At 35.2% G+C, this 16,249-nt stretch overlaps 3 protein-coding genes across 4 annotated transcripts in view; all 3 read right to left on the minus strand.

Annotated features, from left to right (window-relative positions):
• The window catches only part of SPoCk (secretory pathway calcium atpase), a 119,591-nt gene extending 112,770 nt beyond the window's left edge, over positions 1–6,821 (minus strand). The window contains exon 1 of the mRNA XM_036360918.2: positions 5,034–6,821. Coding sequence (XP_036216811.2) covers positions 5,034–5,438 — 405 coding nt within the window. The 5' untranslated portion in view covers positions 5,439–6,821. The remainder of the gene's footprint in view (positions 1–5,033) is intronic.
• Positions 6,822–8,771: 1,950 nt separating this feature from the next.
• LOC106623599 (ras-GEF domain-containing family member 1B) lies at positions 8,772–13,886 on the minus strand. 2 transcript variants are annotated; one of them, XM_036360932.2, is made up of 7 exons: positions 13,118–13,886; positions 12,764–13,049; positions 10,616–12,316; positions 10,367–10,510; positions 9,731–9,933; positions 9,343–9,659; positions 8,772–9,011 (listed from the first exon to the last, which is right to left on the minus strand). In XM_036360932.2, exons 3-6 carry the CDS (start codon positions 12,188–12,190, stop codon positions 9,371–9,373), a joined length of 2,211 nt encoding a protein of 736 aa, XP_036216825.2. In that variant the 5' UTR covers positions 12,191–12,316; positions 12,764–13,049; positions 13,118–13,886; the 3' UTR covers positions 8,772–9,011; positions 9,343–9,370. The 2 variants fall into 2 exon arrangements, with proteins under 2 accessions (XP_036216825.2, XP_036216823.2); XM_036360930.2 differs by having other exon boundaries at positions 8,772–9,659.
• A 356-nt stretch (positions 13,887–14,242) lies between these two features.
• Positions 14,243–15,844, minus strand: LOC106623607 (ATM interactor). Its single transcript, XM_014243184.3, has 2 exons — positions 15,213–15,844; positions 14,243–15,154 (listed from the first exon to the last, which is right to left on the minus strand). Exons 1-2 carry the CDS (start codon positions 15,766–15,768, stop codon positions 14,538–14,540), a joined length of 1,173 nt encoding a protein of 390 aa, XP_014098659.3. The 5' UTR covers positions 15,769–15,844; the 3' UTR covers positions 14,243–14,537.
• Between the last annotated feature and the right edge of the window lie 405 nt (positions 15,845–16,249).

The following is a 16,249-nucleotide window of genomic DNA, read 5'->3' on the forward strand; positions in this document are numbered from 1 at the left end:
TTGTTGTTGGTACTGGCTTGGGGTCTGTGGAAGCTTCTATTTAGGTCATGTTGAACGGGTTTCGTTTTGACCATTTTTTTATCTACCCTTTCTGCGATTTCATATTGGGTAGTTAGGAAATCTTTCATTTGTTGCCACGTGGGGCATTTTCTTCGTGATGAGAGCGATTGTTCCCATAGAAGTAATGATTTTTCTGGTAATGCGGCAGTGCATATGTTTACCAGTATTGGATCCCAGCTGTCTGTGGGAATATTTTGTGTCGATAAAACCGACAAACAATTTGAAACAGTGGATTGAAGTTTGATAAATTCTTCACTAGTTTCCCTTTGAATTTTTGGCAAGTTCATTAATATCGATATTTGTTTATCGACCAATATTCTTTCATTCTCGTATCTCGCTTTTAGAGCTTCCCAAGCCAGATTGAAATTATCGTCATTTAGTGCGAACTGTTTTACTATTACGCCTGCTTGACCTTTTGTTTTGTATCGGAGGTGATACAATTTTTGTGCGTTTGTTAATTTTGGATGGTTTATGTAAACGGCAGTAAACATGTCTCGGAAGGACGGCCATTGTTCATAACCACCATGAAATATTTCTGTGTCACATGCGGGCACCTTGAGATGGATGCCTGAACTTGCCTCTTGACTTTGTACTTGTGGCAGCTCTACTCGCTGATGTGGAGTAGGTGCAATTGCTTTTATTAGCTTTAGCTGATCGGAAATCATTGCTTTAGTTTCTTCGAACTGGTCTAAGCAGTTTTCATATTTGGCGTAAGCCGAGGACTTAAAATTTTCTGGTAGATCTGAGTCGTCAGATTCTACTATGGCGTCATATGAAGCTTGGAGACGTATCCAAAAATTGTCGAGATTTTCCTTTTTGATTTCTAATGCCGATTCAGAATTATCTTGAATCGGAGAAGATGAAAATCGAGTGCAGTATCTTATTAAACTGTCACTCTCAGCAATGAATTTACTATATGTAATGTCTTTCCCCCTTTTTTGTTTTGTAGCACCTTGCTTTGAGCGTGTAGCTTCTGCAGGTGTACATGGACTTTTTTCGTCCGAAATCATTTTTGGTACTTTTAGTAGTTGTGTAGATTTAGAATCTTTAGAATCTGCGTTCATTTAAAAAAGTTCAATTAATAAAATGATTTCTCTCAGTGTAAACTGATTAAATTTAAGCGAAATTCGTAATTGTAACGCGTAATCTCTTTTATATAAATAAGAGAATCAGTAAATCGGTTTATATATTTTTTTTTGTAAATCGGATTAAATAAGATAGCGTGTTTTGTTGTTACGGTATTTATTTATTATTTTTCTCGATTGTATTGTTTATTTCAATAATTATTCAAAAATTGCAATATCTATTTTGTTATATCTTTTTTGTGTTCGTATGCGTTATAGGGTATACCTATAAGCGAATTAGTATGTGTCAATGAGAGCTCGTATAAGAGATCAATGTACTTTATACATATGTATGCAATCCTACTTGTTTTTTGGTTGCCAAGAAACAAGGGGTATTGCCGGATTTGTGCCTATATGGACTTTGAATATGAATAATATTATAGAATTGTTATTGTACGCAATCCTGCTTGTTTTTGTTTGCTAAACAACAAGGGGTATTGCCGAGTATGTGCCAAATTGGACTTTGGAATATAATAAATTAAATTGTATAGAAGCAATGTATATAATATTGTTCACAATTTTTTATTATTGTTATTTATTTATTTATAGAATTATAAATAATAAATTTTTTTTTTTTTAAGAATTCGTTTTTTCTTTACCGAACCGTTTAAAATGTTTTTTTTTTTTTTTTCGAATGCGCTGTTTTAAGTTCTTTAACTTTTAGTGGTACCCTAGTAGGGTATAAGTAAGCTAGTAGCTTACTTTTTCAAAATTATAAAACAATTTAAAAATAAAGTTAAGCGATCAGCATGCTCCCAATGCGATACAATGACGCACCAAGCCTTACAACAAGCAAAGGTCGCTCTAATCGCATATATCTAAGCCCTTCGTATTGGTGGTTTACGGGAAATACTTGTAATACGTGTACAAATCCACCTTAAAAGTAGCCGTAAATCACAAATCTTACGCTCGCAAGATCCCTCTTCAAAGGTTTCAAAGGAGCACCCATTCTGGCCATATCTGAGCTAGGCGTGGAGTCGCCATCCTATAAGCCGATAATAAAATAATAGTAGATAACCGGCAATAAAATGAATAAACAAAATTATACCATCTAATAATACGTCGTCACAACAACAAATCGAATAAATGCAAAACAACGTTGCTTGCTTAACGCACTAACTTCTAAATCAAAAAACATAATACCCATTTCAAAATAAAGATTCCATCCTACACGTACAGGTAAATATGGATCTACCACTACTGCATTATCATGCATACCGCACCCTCGGCTACTCCAATTGCAGTACGCCGTGATACCTGGGACATTTACAGCATATCTGTACTACTAGGCAAAATATTCGCCTAGGGGGCCCAGGATGTTTAAATGACTATGAACTCCCCTTCCAACTACACCGCTTCTTCAGGGTAAATAATGTCACACCCTAATACAACACACCACACCTTGGAACACAACACGCACTCACAACATAAACGACCACACTGCACACGATGTCAGCACAGAAGTTACCATCATACACGATGACACCCCACACAATCAACAAAAAGAGGGATTGGATCTTCAATTCAACTCATTCGAAATAATTCCGATCTCTTTGCGCAACGTAAATGTATAAAATCGCTATCTCCGCTACCAACCGTCAACACTTTCTGGGCTTAAAACCGTGGAATTAATGTTTATCAAAAAAAGTGTTAAACCAATAAAAAATTTGTGAAAATTAACATTTAATAAAAAGGGTAAAGAACATTTTAATTTAAACCTTAAAAAAGGCGTTTTGTGGAAAAAATGGTAGTAATAATGTCAATATTGAGTGCTAACATTATAGCATAATATTCAGTCAGCGTCGCAAAGTTTTGATGCACAAATATACTGATTACCACCATTACAAGCAACACTCAAAAGAAAATTCACTTATTTTAATACAAATATAATTTACCACTTTACACACATATACACACACAAAATGACATAAAACTTTTCAAGGTTTTTGATTGTAAAGCATCGGTTTCACACCCAACCATTTGGCAGCACTACACACATACACAGGTAGCTGTGTATGCAGACTACTCGGAAGCTTCTTTGCCACCATAGATATATGTATGCAACACAAGTGGAATTTTTGCCAACAATGGAATTTCTTGATGAGAAAAAGAAAACAAACTACGTAGTGAGTGAAAGAGTGTTTGTAATAGAGAATGTGTCGGCGCGGGTTGTAGTAGTAGACAAAATTACGAATGATAAGCTTGAGACGGGAAATGTGTAAATATTTCTGGCAAAATATTTTGGTAAAATTTTCAAACAAAAAGTACCACATGAATGAACTTGGCAAAGGATATGCAAAAAGTTTTCACTTTTCACATGCCTAAGAGCACATAGCCACACACATGCAAGCGAGAAAAGTTAGTCCAACTGCATGCATTGTCACACGATACTGTATATGACGGGTATATGCCGTTAGCGCAAAATGAGAACATGAAATTAGAGCTTATGTGTTACTGATGACTGCATATGTATGTATTTATTCATGTATTGGGTTTCCAAAAACTTATGAAAGCATAAATCTGCTTCTAAGCAATGGTTTAAATTGAGTGAAATTTTGCAAAACGTTCAACTGACATTAAAATGAAAACTATACACATATCAGTGTGCTTAAGTTAATTTATAAACTTATAGTATACATGTACATATGTTGTATAAAATATATGTGTCCAACTCTTGCTTTTTCATTTGAATTTTGTTGATTAAAAATGCATTAAAATAAGTAACTAACAGTTAACAAATTTTACCTGCGCTTTCACCGTAAATTTGTTAAGTAAATGAACTACACTCAGCTACGCTATTAATATTTAAACCCACCACTATATTTATGCACGCATATAATTACATACATACGCATACGTATAAATCGAAATTTAACCGAATCGATTGATTTTGTTGTTACATACTTTCGGTAGATATAATACACACATATTTACAAGGTGACACCGACAAATGACATATTAATGAAGGGCTCACCATTAATCTACGTCAATGAACACTTTTTGGCTTTTAAATATTAATGGCATATTAGGGTTATTTTGTTTTATTATATTCTTGCAACATGTTGCTATAGAGTAAAATAGTTTTGTTCACCTAACGGTTGTTGGTATCATCTAAAACAAAACGAGTTAGATATAGGGTTATGTATATATAATTGAGCAGAGTGAAGAGACGAGTTGAAATCCGGTCGACTGTCTGTCTGTCCGTCCATCCGCCCGTTCGTGCAAGCTGTAACTTGAGTAAAAATTTATTTAAACTACGATTTCATCGAATAATGAATGTTGAATTGTTTCGCAACATTTTCTAATATAAAGTTTTCCTAACATCTGAAGCTATTTTCCCTGCTTTGATGCTTGCAAGTTGCAAGAGTATAAAATGTTCGGTTACACACGTTAGCCTACCTTACTTGTTTTTTGTTTGTGTTCATCATCGTATACTTTATAATAATGATATAATGTGGCTATATTAAATTTAAACAAAGCAAGAAAAAAAGTTAACTTCGGCTGCAAGTTAAAGTTAGCTTCTTCAGCTCTTTCACAGCTGCATTTCTATATGCTATATTGGTTCGATAACGACAGTTCCGAAAAATGAGCAGCTTCTTGTGGAAAAAAGCAGATATGCAAAATTTCTAGATGATATCTCAAAAATTGAGTTAGCTAAATCGATTCAGCTCATCACGCTGATAAATTTTTTTTATATTAAAAACTTCGTAACAAATTTAGTATACCCTGTTTAGGATTTACAAAATTCTAAACTGTACACTAAGTTGAGTTGTATAACGATATTGCGCCTAAAACGCGACTAACTAATTTGAAAAGTGCTTGGATAAAAATGGAAAAATTACCACTTACCTCGATTACACTATCGCTGCCTAAACCAACAGCCACACCGCCGCCTGCACGCACTTTCCTACTATCGCCACTGTTGGCTGACGTGTTCACACGTACACTGGCTGCAGCACTGCCAACAACATTCGCACACGTTCCAATACCGCCACCGCCGCTTAAAGCTGTTGCTATTACGATTTCGTCCTCTTCGTCGTCGAAAGCGTGACCCTCCAATGTGCTGACTGCGTTGAGGTCACCAGTTGCTGTTGTTGTTGTTGGGACGTGCTCGTCGTCGTCTGTATCGTCTGCCAAACCAATGCCAGCAGCTAGATTAAATTCATCGGAAACACCTGCATCCACATCCAATTGCTCTTGGAAACTTAAATCTAAATCTTGGGGTAATTTTGCATATTTGTTGTGACTTTTCATTTTCCAAACACGACGATACGCTGTGTTTATATGTTGATTTTCTTGCTGGTTGTAATGCCAACAACAATAATAGCCAAAGGGGGTCAGTTAAATAGCGGATGAGTCATGCGTGCGGTAAGACGAGAGAGGAGAAAATTTTAACAGTTTTTTTAATGCACTCTATTGTTTTATATGCATAGCAAATGTATATTATTTTTGAAATTTTTTATTTATTTTAACACTTTGAAAGCGGCCGAAGTCTCAAGTAACTATATGCACCGCTGCTATATCACTAACTGCCAACAGCGCTTAATAAGTCATTGGCTCACTGTATTTGCTTAAAACCAAACAAATGAGAACAATCGATTTTTCGTCGCTTTTAATTGCCTGAGCTTTTGTGCTTTTTATTTTCTATTATTTACTTTTGTGCCAAATATTTGTTTTTCTATGCAGCAGTCTGTGCGCCAACAGGTTCCGTCACAATGCACCTCTTCAGTCAGCAATTTATAATGGTATGTTGGCAGCACTGCCGTTCCTTAGCACAAAAGTATTGTTTTTAACACAAATGCACATCAATGCTCGATAGTCGCATTTCCGGCGGAAGAAAGCCTGTCATGCGTTGACTGAAATGGATCACCAATGCCACAGAAATCACCAGCCTCAGTCGTGCAATTCAAGGACACGTAAGCGTTGACGCCGCAGTAACGCCACTAACAAAAATCAAAGTTCAGCTTGCACATGCCAGCACAGTGCAGCCATGTAGACAATGCTGTCGCCTAAGTCAACAGCGCTGCGACTGCTGCAACTGCTGCACTTGCGGCAAGATTTTACGCCTCGGCGGTGCTCTAAAGCGATTAGGAAACTGCAAAGACGTTCAGGTTACCTACATTCAAGCGCACGAACATTCGCAAATATCGCATGAGGCTGACAGAATGACGCATCTACATATGTACGTACACGTCGCAGTCACGGAAATACTTTCACTGCCGAAAAGGGGAGTCACTGGGCTGTGGGTGACGTTACAGCGAGACATACACAAATATGCACAGAAATTGGAGCAGTGCAATGCTGCGCGTGTAATTAAATGGAACAATTCGAGCACAAGTCGCGTCACTTGTAACAAATCAATGTTTTCTTTCTTTCGCTCTCACTTTTTTCACCGCGAATTTACTGTTTTTAGCACGCAGTGCTGTTGTTCATATTTTTTTTTTACCGGATATGTTGTAACTGTTTTTATTAACAAAATGTTTACCTAATAATTCTGTTTAGTAATCACTTCACTAAAAATACACTTCTAATGAATTTTTTCTCCAATTATATTTGTCTCTTTGTTGCTTTTTATTTATCGGTATTGTGGCCGAAAACGCGCTCTAGCCAGCCACTCGGCTCAACGTCTCAAACTCTTATGACAACTGAAATGCTTTTGCCACAGCAATGACGTTAGCGTATAAAGCCGCCAAATGGCAGTTTTCCCCATTGTTGCGATTCGCTTTTGACGATTTTCCTACTAGAATGTCAAAACACTACTGAAAAACTGTTAGAGTACAACAAAAACAATGCATCCGGCCATACCGGTCGTCTCATTTCCACGCAAGTTTAGTGCAACATAACGGATTTGCAACCCACTCGTTCTTATTAGATTTTCTTTGTATTTTGCTTTTATGCATGCATTCGCCTTTTTCCTGTTAGCATTGTGTTGTTATTGCGCATGCATATTTACACAATTTGTTTGTAATAGATTTTCATACAGTTATACGCAGTTTCCAAAGCATATATGGCATTGCCAACTGAAAAACACAAATATTTGTTCTTCATACCAAGAATAGGTTATTTTCACTTTGCCCCGATGTTAGTAACATCAATACGGATACATCGCAAACCCTCTAAAATTTATATATAAATGATCAGCATGACGAGCTGATTCGATTTAGCCATGTCCGTCTGTCTGTATATACGCGAACTAGTTTTAGCCCTCAGTTTTTTAGATATCGATCTGAAATTTTGCACACGTCCTTTTCTTTCCAAGAAGCTGCTCATTTGTCGGAAACGCCAATATCGGACCACTACAGCATATAGCTAGCATACAAACTGAACAATCGGTATCATGTGCTTGCATGGTGATATTTTTTTATTTGATGAGATATTTTAATGAAATTTTTACTGTTCAAGGCAAGGTTACAATCTCCGAACAAGTTTTTTAGATCGAACCACTATAGCACATAGCTGACATACAATTTCATCGAGCATAATCAAGTTCTTTTATGTAATATTTTGTATTTGTGAAGGTTATTATAGCTTCGACGCAACCGAAGTTAGCAGCTTCTTAGTATACGATTGTGTCAAATGAAGTCACCTAGCATCCTCATAATATACGCACATTCTCTTACCTGTGGCAAAATAGCTATTACAATAAACAATAAAGCGGATTTTTTTTGTTTTTGTAGAATTTATTTGTTTTTTTCAGCTTCAGCTTGAGAAATTTGTTACAAATTTGTTCTGTTTACTGTTTTTGTAGGTTTGTTGTTTAAAAAGTTTTTAGCTTAGGTTTAATAATCTTATAAAGGAAAGCATCGTAATAGCTACCACAATTCATTCTCTCGTGTTCTGCTCACTATTTCGTCAATTACTCGCACAATATTATTTCTCATTTCTGTTTCCAAAGGTTTAGTTTTTTAATTTATTTATTTTTTTTTTGTTTTTTTTTCGAATGTGTGTGTTGTGTAAATGTAGTAAATTGTAATTGTTTTATTCACGAGTAAAGAAGATGTTCATGAACATAAATACTGCATTTTTGTTGCTTTTATAGTGAGCATTTGTTTTCGTGTAACACAATTGATAACTAATTAGTTATAATTCATGTTTACTTTTAGTTTACAAAATTTCTTTTGATCTCTCCTCATCATGTTCAACTATATAATAGTAAATTTTAGTTGTAAATATCAATACTGTCAACTTAGCAATAGAAACACGCAATGTTCTCATAAATATCGGGTGCATTATAAGTTTTACATGCACATATTTAGCAAATAATGCATGTGCAAGTGTGTATGTATGTATATAGTACAATTACAACTTACATAAGAGTTTTTCTGTTCATTTGTTTAAACATTAATAGAGCTACATATCATAGTACAAAACACACACAGGGTTGAACATTAAATCCTTTTGAAGTTAAACACAAAAGTTGTCACAATAGTTAAAAACAATAATAGTAATATAAATATAATAATAATTAGTTATGTATATAAAAAAAAAATTAAAGTAACTCAAATAATTTCTTAAAGAAATTTGTAATATTTTTTGTTGCTGCTTTTTTAGCGTTATTTGAGATTTGCTTACGTTTTGTTTTTGTTATATGTATTCGATAAATTACTAAATGCATTAAGTACAATTTACTGGCAACCACATAATGCTGCGACAATGTATATTTTTAAGTAGTACACTATAGAATTTTAGACTTTTAAAGTCACAAAATTGTCCTCAAGTAAATTTTAATTGTTTTGTGTTCCTTTTATTACCCTACTATAATGCTATTAATTTGTGGTTTGTTTGTTGTTGTTGTTGTTGTTGTTGTTACTGTTGTCATCTTACAGGCTAAAGATAAATGTAACTAGACTTAGTATATGTTTAAAAACGTTTTGAAAATATCAAAGTAGGTATCAAAAAATGGCAAGCGTTCTGCAACAATTGCTAGAAACAAAAATAAATCTATGCGGGTTATACATTTTGCAGCGCAAATAACCGTTATTTTTTAAAATTGCATTTTGATATTAAGGTGCTTTAGTTCCAGCGAATTTAAAAAACAAAATCATTTCAATATTTTTCATTATTAATGCAAAGTATTTGACAAATAATGCCAAATATTTAGTTTGCGCCGCATTAACCCTACTAGTACATACATACACATACTCTAAAAAGAACATACATTTTTGTTGCAACACTGTTGCAATCGACTATGGTTGGTGTTGATGTTGTTGCTCTTGCAGCTGATGTAATAATTGTTGTTTGGTTTCGGCTTTAACCGTTTTGTATCGCCCCTTCTCCTCGGTATTTTCGGGTGGTTCACATTCGAATGACGACATCGACAATGTGTTTTCATTTAAAACACTACTGGTCTGCAAATATGCAATCACATTTGGTAATTGCTCAAATGGGCAAGTGACCTTTTTCCATTCGTTGAACTCCATCACCTGTTTGGCGAGTTGTGAGCATTTTTCAAAATTGATATGATTGTTTGGCAAACTGCAAATCAAGCAAAGATGTAAATATGAATATATAAATTTGTAATTTGAGTTGATTTTAAGTATACGTACCGATTGGAACAGCCCTCGTTCAAAAAGTATAAATCCTTAACGAATAAACTAAAAAATGGAATGATTATGCGTTCACGTTCCTCCGTAGCGCCTTCCGAACGCCACATGGCTGCCTTAAGTGTTGAGCGATAGCTATTGAAATTCGATGTAGGATCCATTTGATGTTCCAGCACAGAGAATTTTGCAGATTGCACTTTCGACCACTAAAAAACAAAAGTAATTTTATTTCATTAAAAACAAAAATATTTAATAAAAAAATATTCAAGAAAAAAATAAATAATAAAAACAAAAAAATTAATAAAAAAAAAATATTTAATAAAAAAATATTTAAAAAAAAAATTAAAAAAAAAATATTTAATATAAAAAAAGATTAAATAATAAATTAAATATTTAATATAAAAAAATATGATATATAAAAAAATATTTAATATAAAAAAATATTTAGTAAAAAAATATATAATATAAAAAATATTTAGTAAAAAAATTTTATTGAATGAAAACATAATATTGTAATTTGAGTAATTTTATTTAAACAGAGATAAAGATTTTATTTAATTTCTATTTCTTGTTTTTCTTACTTCGCTTTCTACACAATAGCTACACCTCTCTTCCCTCTGCCCATTTGTCAATACTTACTGTTTTCTTAAGCCTTGAAATGGGCGCTAGATTTAAGCCAGCTATAATCGCCATTAAACTGTTAAAGTTGCCAATATTGAAACACTCCCGCGCGGTTTCTATCCAGTATTCGATTATGCGTACACGCTGCTTTTTCTTCGGATACTACAGAAATGAAATGCAACAAAGTTAAAACAAGTTACTAAGCCAATTGGCGCATGTGTGCCCAGCCGCACACATACAAAGACACACTGCAGTGCTGGTAGTTACCTTTACAATCTCCGATGCCGTCAGGTAACTCAGCCGGTTAAACCACTCCACGTACGATTCTAGGTTGCGCGTTTTCTTCATATCATTCAGCGTCGTGGAGTCAACGCTCGCCGCATTCTTTCCACTGCTAGTTGTTGTAATTGCTGTTGACTTGCCATCAATAGTATGTTGATATTCCTTGGCGAAAGCTTGCACAAACTCTTCGGGACCAATGTGTGACAGCCGCTCCAGTTCAATGGCGGTCAGCTGATGCGCCAACTGCGCACAACTTGGACATATGTCCATAATGCCGTGCACTTCATGCGCACTATTGCCATCTATGGCCGCTGCTACAGCTGCTACGGCCACAGAGCCTAATGAGTTTGAATTGTTTGTGATTGTGGTTGGTTTGTTTGCCTCTGTTATGCTGGTTGTGTGCAGTGTATGACTTTTTACACAACCCACTAGCGAATTGTGCGTGCCGCTTTGAGTGCCAGCTGTAGTGGACGCCGCTGCCGATGTGTTGTAGTGCGGTAGTTGTTGCTGATTATTGCCCACCGTGTTGAGATCAGTAGCTGCCATTGCTTGCAATGTCGCCTCATATTGTTCCAGCACGGTGAGGCGATGTACAAGCAATTGTAAAATTCTTGACACTCGCCTGCCGAGCGCATTATCAATGTAGACACATTTCCGCGCCAATATGCGCACCTGCTGCATTAGGCGTTCATCTCGAAAATCGTATGGAAATGTCTCAATCCATTCGGCAAGCAAACGTATGCAATTCTGGGCACTCAACTGTATGGCTGTACGCTGTTTGAGGTGGCCCTCCACAATTACGTTTACCTCATTATGGCCAACTGTTGGTGGCAATAAAACGGCACTATTCGCAGCTTTACGCTGCATTAACGGCGATGCTGAGGCAGCGACGGCCAAATGGCTGAAATGTGCCTCGTCGACGACGTCCACGCCTTGTTGTAGATTATGTTGCTGTTTCAGTTCCTGCTGTTGTTGCTGCTGACGCTCCCAGGTTTGTGATATTTGTGCAAGTAATTCATGCGGCCTCACATATAGGCGTGCGCTAAGTAAAAATGCGAATATGAAATTTTCTTCTGGGTAGTAATCGCTTGTGGGCACCATATGTGTGATGAGCGCCTCTAAACTAGCCGAGACCAGATGGCCATCTTCTGAGTACACAAGCACATCACTACGACTGTCATTTAGCGTCGCATCTCCTAAGGCTTCTGTTGATGCTGTAGCATTGCGAAAATGCGTCTGTGGGTTTATATATTGTAACTTACGATATGGTGGTCGCTGTATACCAGTAATATTGGAACCATCACGCCGATGTGAAGCAATGCGTTCGTTGTTGTTTGATTGTTTAATTATAACGCTTTTGTCTGGCAGTGTGTTGGATGATCCTACAAAAGTAGACATTGCAGACGAGGCGGCAGACAAGGCTTTTGTCTCATTTTTATGGCTATTAATTGACTTTGCTGAATTTGCATTGGCACTACTGCTGCTACTATTGTTGCTGCTGCTGCTGCGCCCATTACTGGTACTGCTGGCGCTGCTATTTTTTATAACGTTATTAGGCATTGGCAAAATAGAGATCGCAAGCTACGGAGAATTTTCTGTTTAACCGCAGTTAATTTTTGCGTAACGGAGCGCAGAGGATGAATCGCGGCTAAACCTCATTCAGGAAGCAAATTATTTTCTCAATATCTGAAAATGTAGGAATGAATTAATATATAATCCACGGCATACATAATTTGGAAGACTTATTTCGTACAATTTCAAGGATTCTTCATACTATTTAAGGAACGTAATACTATGAGATTCATATGTTATTTTCATAACCCAATATTTCCCAATATGATTTTGATTGATTGCGACTTTTGAATCTAACGATATTTTCCTACACATATTACCGACAAAACTAACAAAATTATTTCAAAACAATATAATACACTTTTTCACACTTATATATATCTGTGTAAATTCACAAGATGCTCGTATTATTGCATTTGATAAAGAGTAATCAGTACCATATTGCATTAATTATATTGAACTGACCAGTATGTCGTCCTTAAGTCTGCGCTTACGAACAGCACTTCGAAAAATATCAATAAGAACAAAATTTATAGAGAAGGCATAGACATTGATTTTTACCTTTTATGTGAAAGCATATGTGTGTGAATGTCAATGTAGTAAATAAAAGTGCGGGGTGGGATAAATATGGCTTGCCGGCTTGTTAGCTTAAATTTTCTTCCTTGCCTCTTCCTTCCAAACTTGATTATTTATAACACTGTGAAATCGTAGGTTACTGTTGCTGCTGCGCAAATTAATTTTTAGTTATGCTTTACAAATACCCGGCACACCCATATTGGATTACAGGATAATAATTTTGCCTCTCTAAATTCATCGCCACCCAATTTCACACGCTGCATTATAAGTACTAAAATAAATAGCAGAATATGGCAGTCAAATAGACAAGACATAAATATGTATTTTATTAGAAGTCACCTTTCACCATCGCTTCGGTTCGGCAGAAACAGGATATAAGCTAACAATCACTGACCAATGGCCCGCTTTCTTTTTTGTTTGATTTTTTTTAATGTGTAGAATTGCAGAACTTGGTTGCCGTCTCTTTGTATGTTAACTTCACTGTAATTTAACCGCTTATATATATATATATATATACTTGTAATATTGTTTGATAGTCGAAAAATGCATAAATTCACTGTGATGCAGCCTCACCCTACATAGCCATGTAAGCAGTAGACTGCCTGACTGCGTTTTAAATGACGGTACGAGTGGTCAGCCTACTTGACCTCACCCGTATATATGATTTTTACGCTACACAATTTTCCGTATTATCAGCGTTTTTAATGCCACCGTATAGCTGCGCTACACCTTAGCCAGGTATACACTTTTGTTTTTAGCTGTTTTGCTTTCGTATGTAAATATTACCAATTTTACCAGTTGTACTATTTTTCACTTATGTAGTTTTTGATCGTATTTTAATTACGTACGCAATATATTTACTATATTAATTTGATCACAAGGACTAATATTTTGAAAGTGAATTTATTATGCGACAGCTTTGCATCGAATTTTCTGTGCAGTATTTCTCGAAATCTTCGGTGGCGGCGACGATAGAGTTTCTACCATTTCTACTTTCTTCACAGTCCAATTTAACAAACCAATTCCCTCCCCTTTTTCACACACGGACACAACTACACGAAAAAACCTTTCGCCCGACGCATTAGCTGCTTATAATGCGTAAGTGCGCACTTTTCTTTCCCCACATGCATATTATTTTATGCTGATTTCTTATTTGAAAACATTGTAAACATTAATAAGAATTTCTTTTCAATTTTCTTTTAAATAACCGAAATGAGTTTTCTGTGATTTTTATCACCTTACCATACACCGCTGTTTGTTTTGTTTATGCGTTTCTCTATGTGGCGTTCATCCGTTTTTTGTTCATGAGAAGTTTTGTTCGTATAAAAGCGAATGTCAAGGTAAAGACATGACAAAACTCAGTAATAGAACAAAATTTGTCAAAGTTCTATTTTTTTTAAATATGAAAACAACCTTCAAGGACAAAAATTAAAGATTCGAAAATCTCAATATAACAAAAGCGTATTAAGGTCTGATTTACGAGTTTATTTTAGTTAATTATATAAATTAACCTAGGCTATCAAAATACGTCGAATTTATTATTTTATAATAGTAATTATTTTCGTAACGTATTTTCCTTGAAGCTACGACAGTATATTAGTTATTAAAAATTATTAATAAATAGTATCAATCAGGTATTCTAACAATGCATAAAATGAAATATGCAAGAAAAATATTTTTATTTTTTATTTTACTCGGCTTGGTCTCTCCAACTTTCTTCTTCTCCATCACCTATGACATGCAAGTCCAAGTCAAACCATCATGTTTGTGTATAGGTGGACTGAAATCCTCCAATCAAATCACTCTCTTGTGCACCAAAAAGGGCACCCAGCAGCATGTCACAAGTTTGCGTATGTTGTGTTTGATACAGACTAAAGTTTCCATCCTCTGTATCGCCATTAGCTGTGCGCGATTCGAGTAAACATTGAGTGAAACTGGTTTGCGTCTCTGTCGACACTAACAACTCATCAGAAGCACAGCGTGTACATGTACCTGCACTGGATGTGTTATATTGGTGTTCAGAAACGTCTTCGTTAGTTGCTGCCTCCGTAGCGGCGTCAGAAAAACTGGACCAATTGGTTTGTGTTTGTATATCGGTGAAACCCAGCAAAGAATCAGTAAACAAATCATCGTATGTCTGTGTGTATGTATGTGTAGAAGGAGGCAGGAACTGCATAGTAGGCAATGAGTTATTCAAGGTAGTATTCAAAGTATTGTAGGAGGTATGTTGCATTGTATTTAACATATTACTTTCTGTTTGGGTTTCTATGTCAGTAGGCGAATGTGTATTCGTTGATGCATGTTTACCAAACGAATGATAATCTTCTGTTTCTGTCGATATGTCGTTCTTTGCAACACTTTTTGATACAGGCAGAACTGTTGAGAAATAAAAAGATTACCATAAAAAGGATTAAAATTTGTATTTAGCTCTTACCTTCAGTTTGCGTTTCCTGGTCATTACTTTGACTTGCTACTTGTTGTGACTGTGATTGTTGACGATGTTTTGGTTTTATTTCAACCAAACCGTTGTTTCGAATCTTATGTCCTTTGCGTTTACCATGTGTCAAAAGTGCCTCCTTACTGCTATAATCCCAACCACACTCCATACAGCTGTATTTGATGCCGCACAATTTTTCCATATGAGTCTTTAACTGATTGACACTGACAAAAGCCTTTCCACACTTATCACAGATATTTATTTTAGTTGCATGCACTTTTTTGTAATGTTGTCGTAAGTATTTTAGTGTTTTGAAATGCATTTTACCAGCGTGCTGCTCGTGATATGTACACTGTAACTTTGGGCAATGAAAAACACACTGTTTTTCTTTTAAATCTGATCTTTTCCTAGGCTCCTTGCCATGGTGCCGTTGTAAGTGCATATCCATATTACCAGCATTTGTAAAAATCGAATTACATCCATTAAATGTACACCGAATTTCTCGTTCTGGCAAAAGCTCTTCCTCTGTGGGAGTACAATGTATCACTTCCATCTTGATAACAATCGTTAAAAATAATTGTTTATATTTGTAAATACTTTTTATTGAAGCAAACAGCTGCTTTTGTTTATTCTCTTCTTCATCTATTTTAATGATCCACAATCAGCTTACATGAAAGGCCACGACAGAATCACAATAAAAAATAATAGGAAATTATTAATAAAAAATTAAGTGATTTTTCATTTAAGAATAAACTAACCATATATATTGTATATTATTGTACAGCAATTATTGTTTTTAATTATTCGCTATTTGTTTTCATCAAAACAATAAAGAAAATAAAACTTTCATCATCACAATGCTTTTTTAACAACAATAGGTACAACTGAAATATACTCAGATGATATCCGAATATATGGTTTAAGTAATATTAAAGCATGAAACTATAAGTATGCTATAGTCAATAAATTACAATATTTAACGTTAAATTTAGTTAGCTCTATATTTTTCTATGTTAAAGAATTGCGGTTCACAA

The sequence above is a fragment of the Bactrocera oleae genome, chromosome 6, assembly GCF_042242935.1.
Source record: "Bactrocera oleae isolate idBacOlea1 chromosome 6, idBacOlea1, whole genome shotgun sequence".
In the NCBI taxonomy this organism is placed as follows: domain Eukaryota; kingdom Metazoa; phylum Arthropoda; class Insecta; order Diptera; family Tephritidae; genus Bactrocera; species Bactrocera oleae.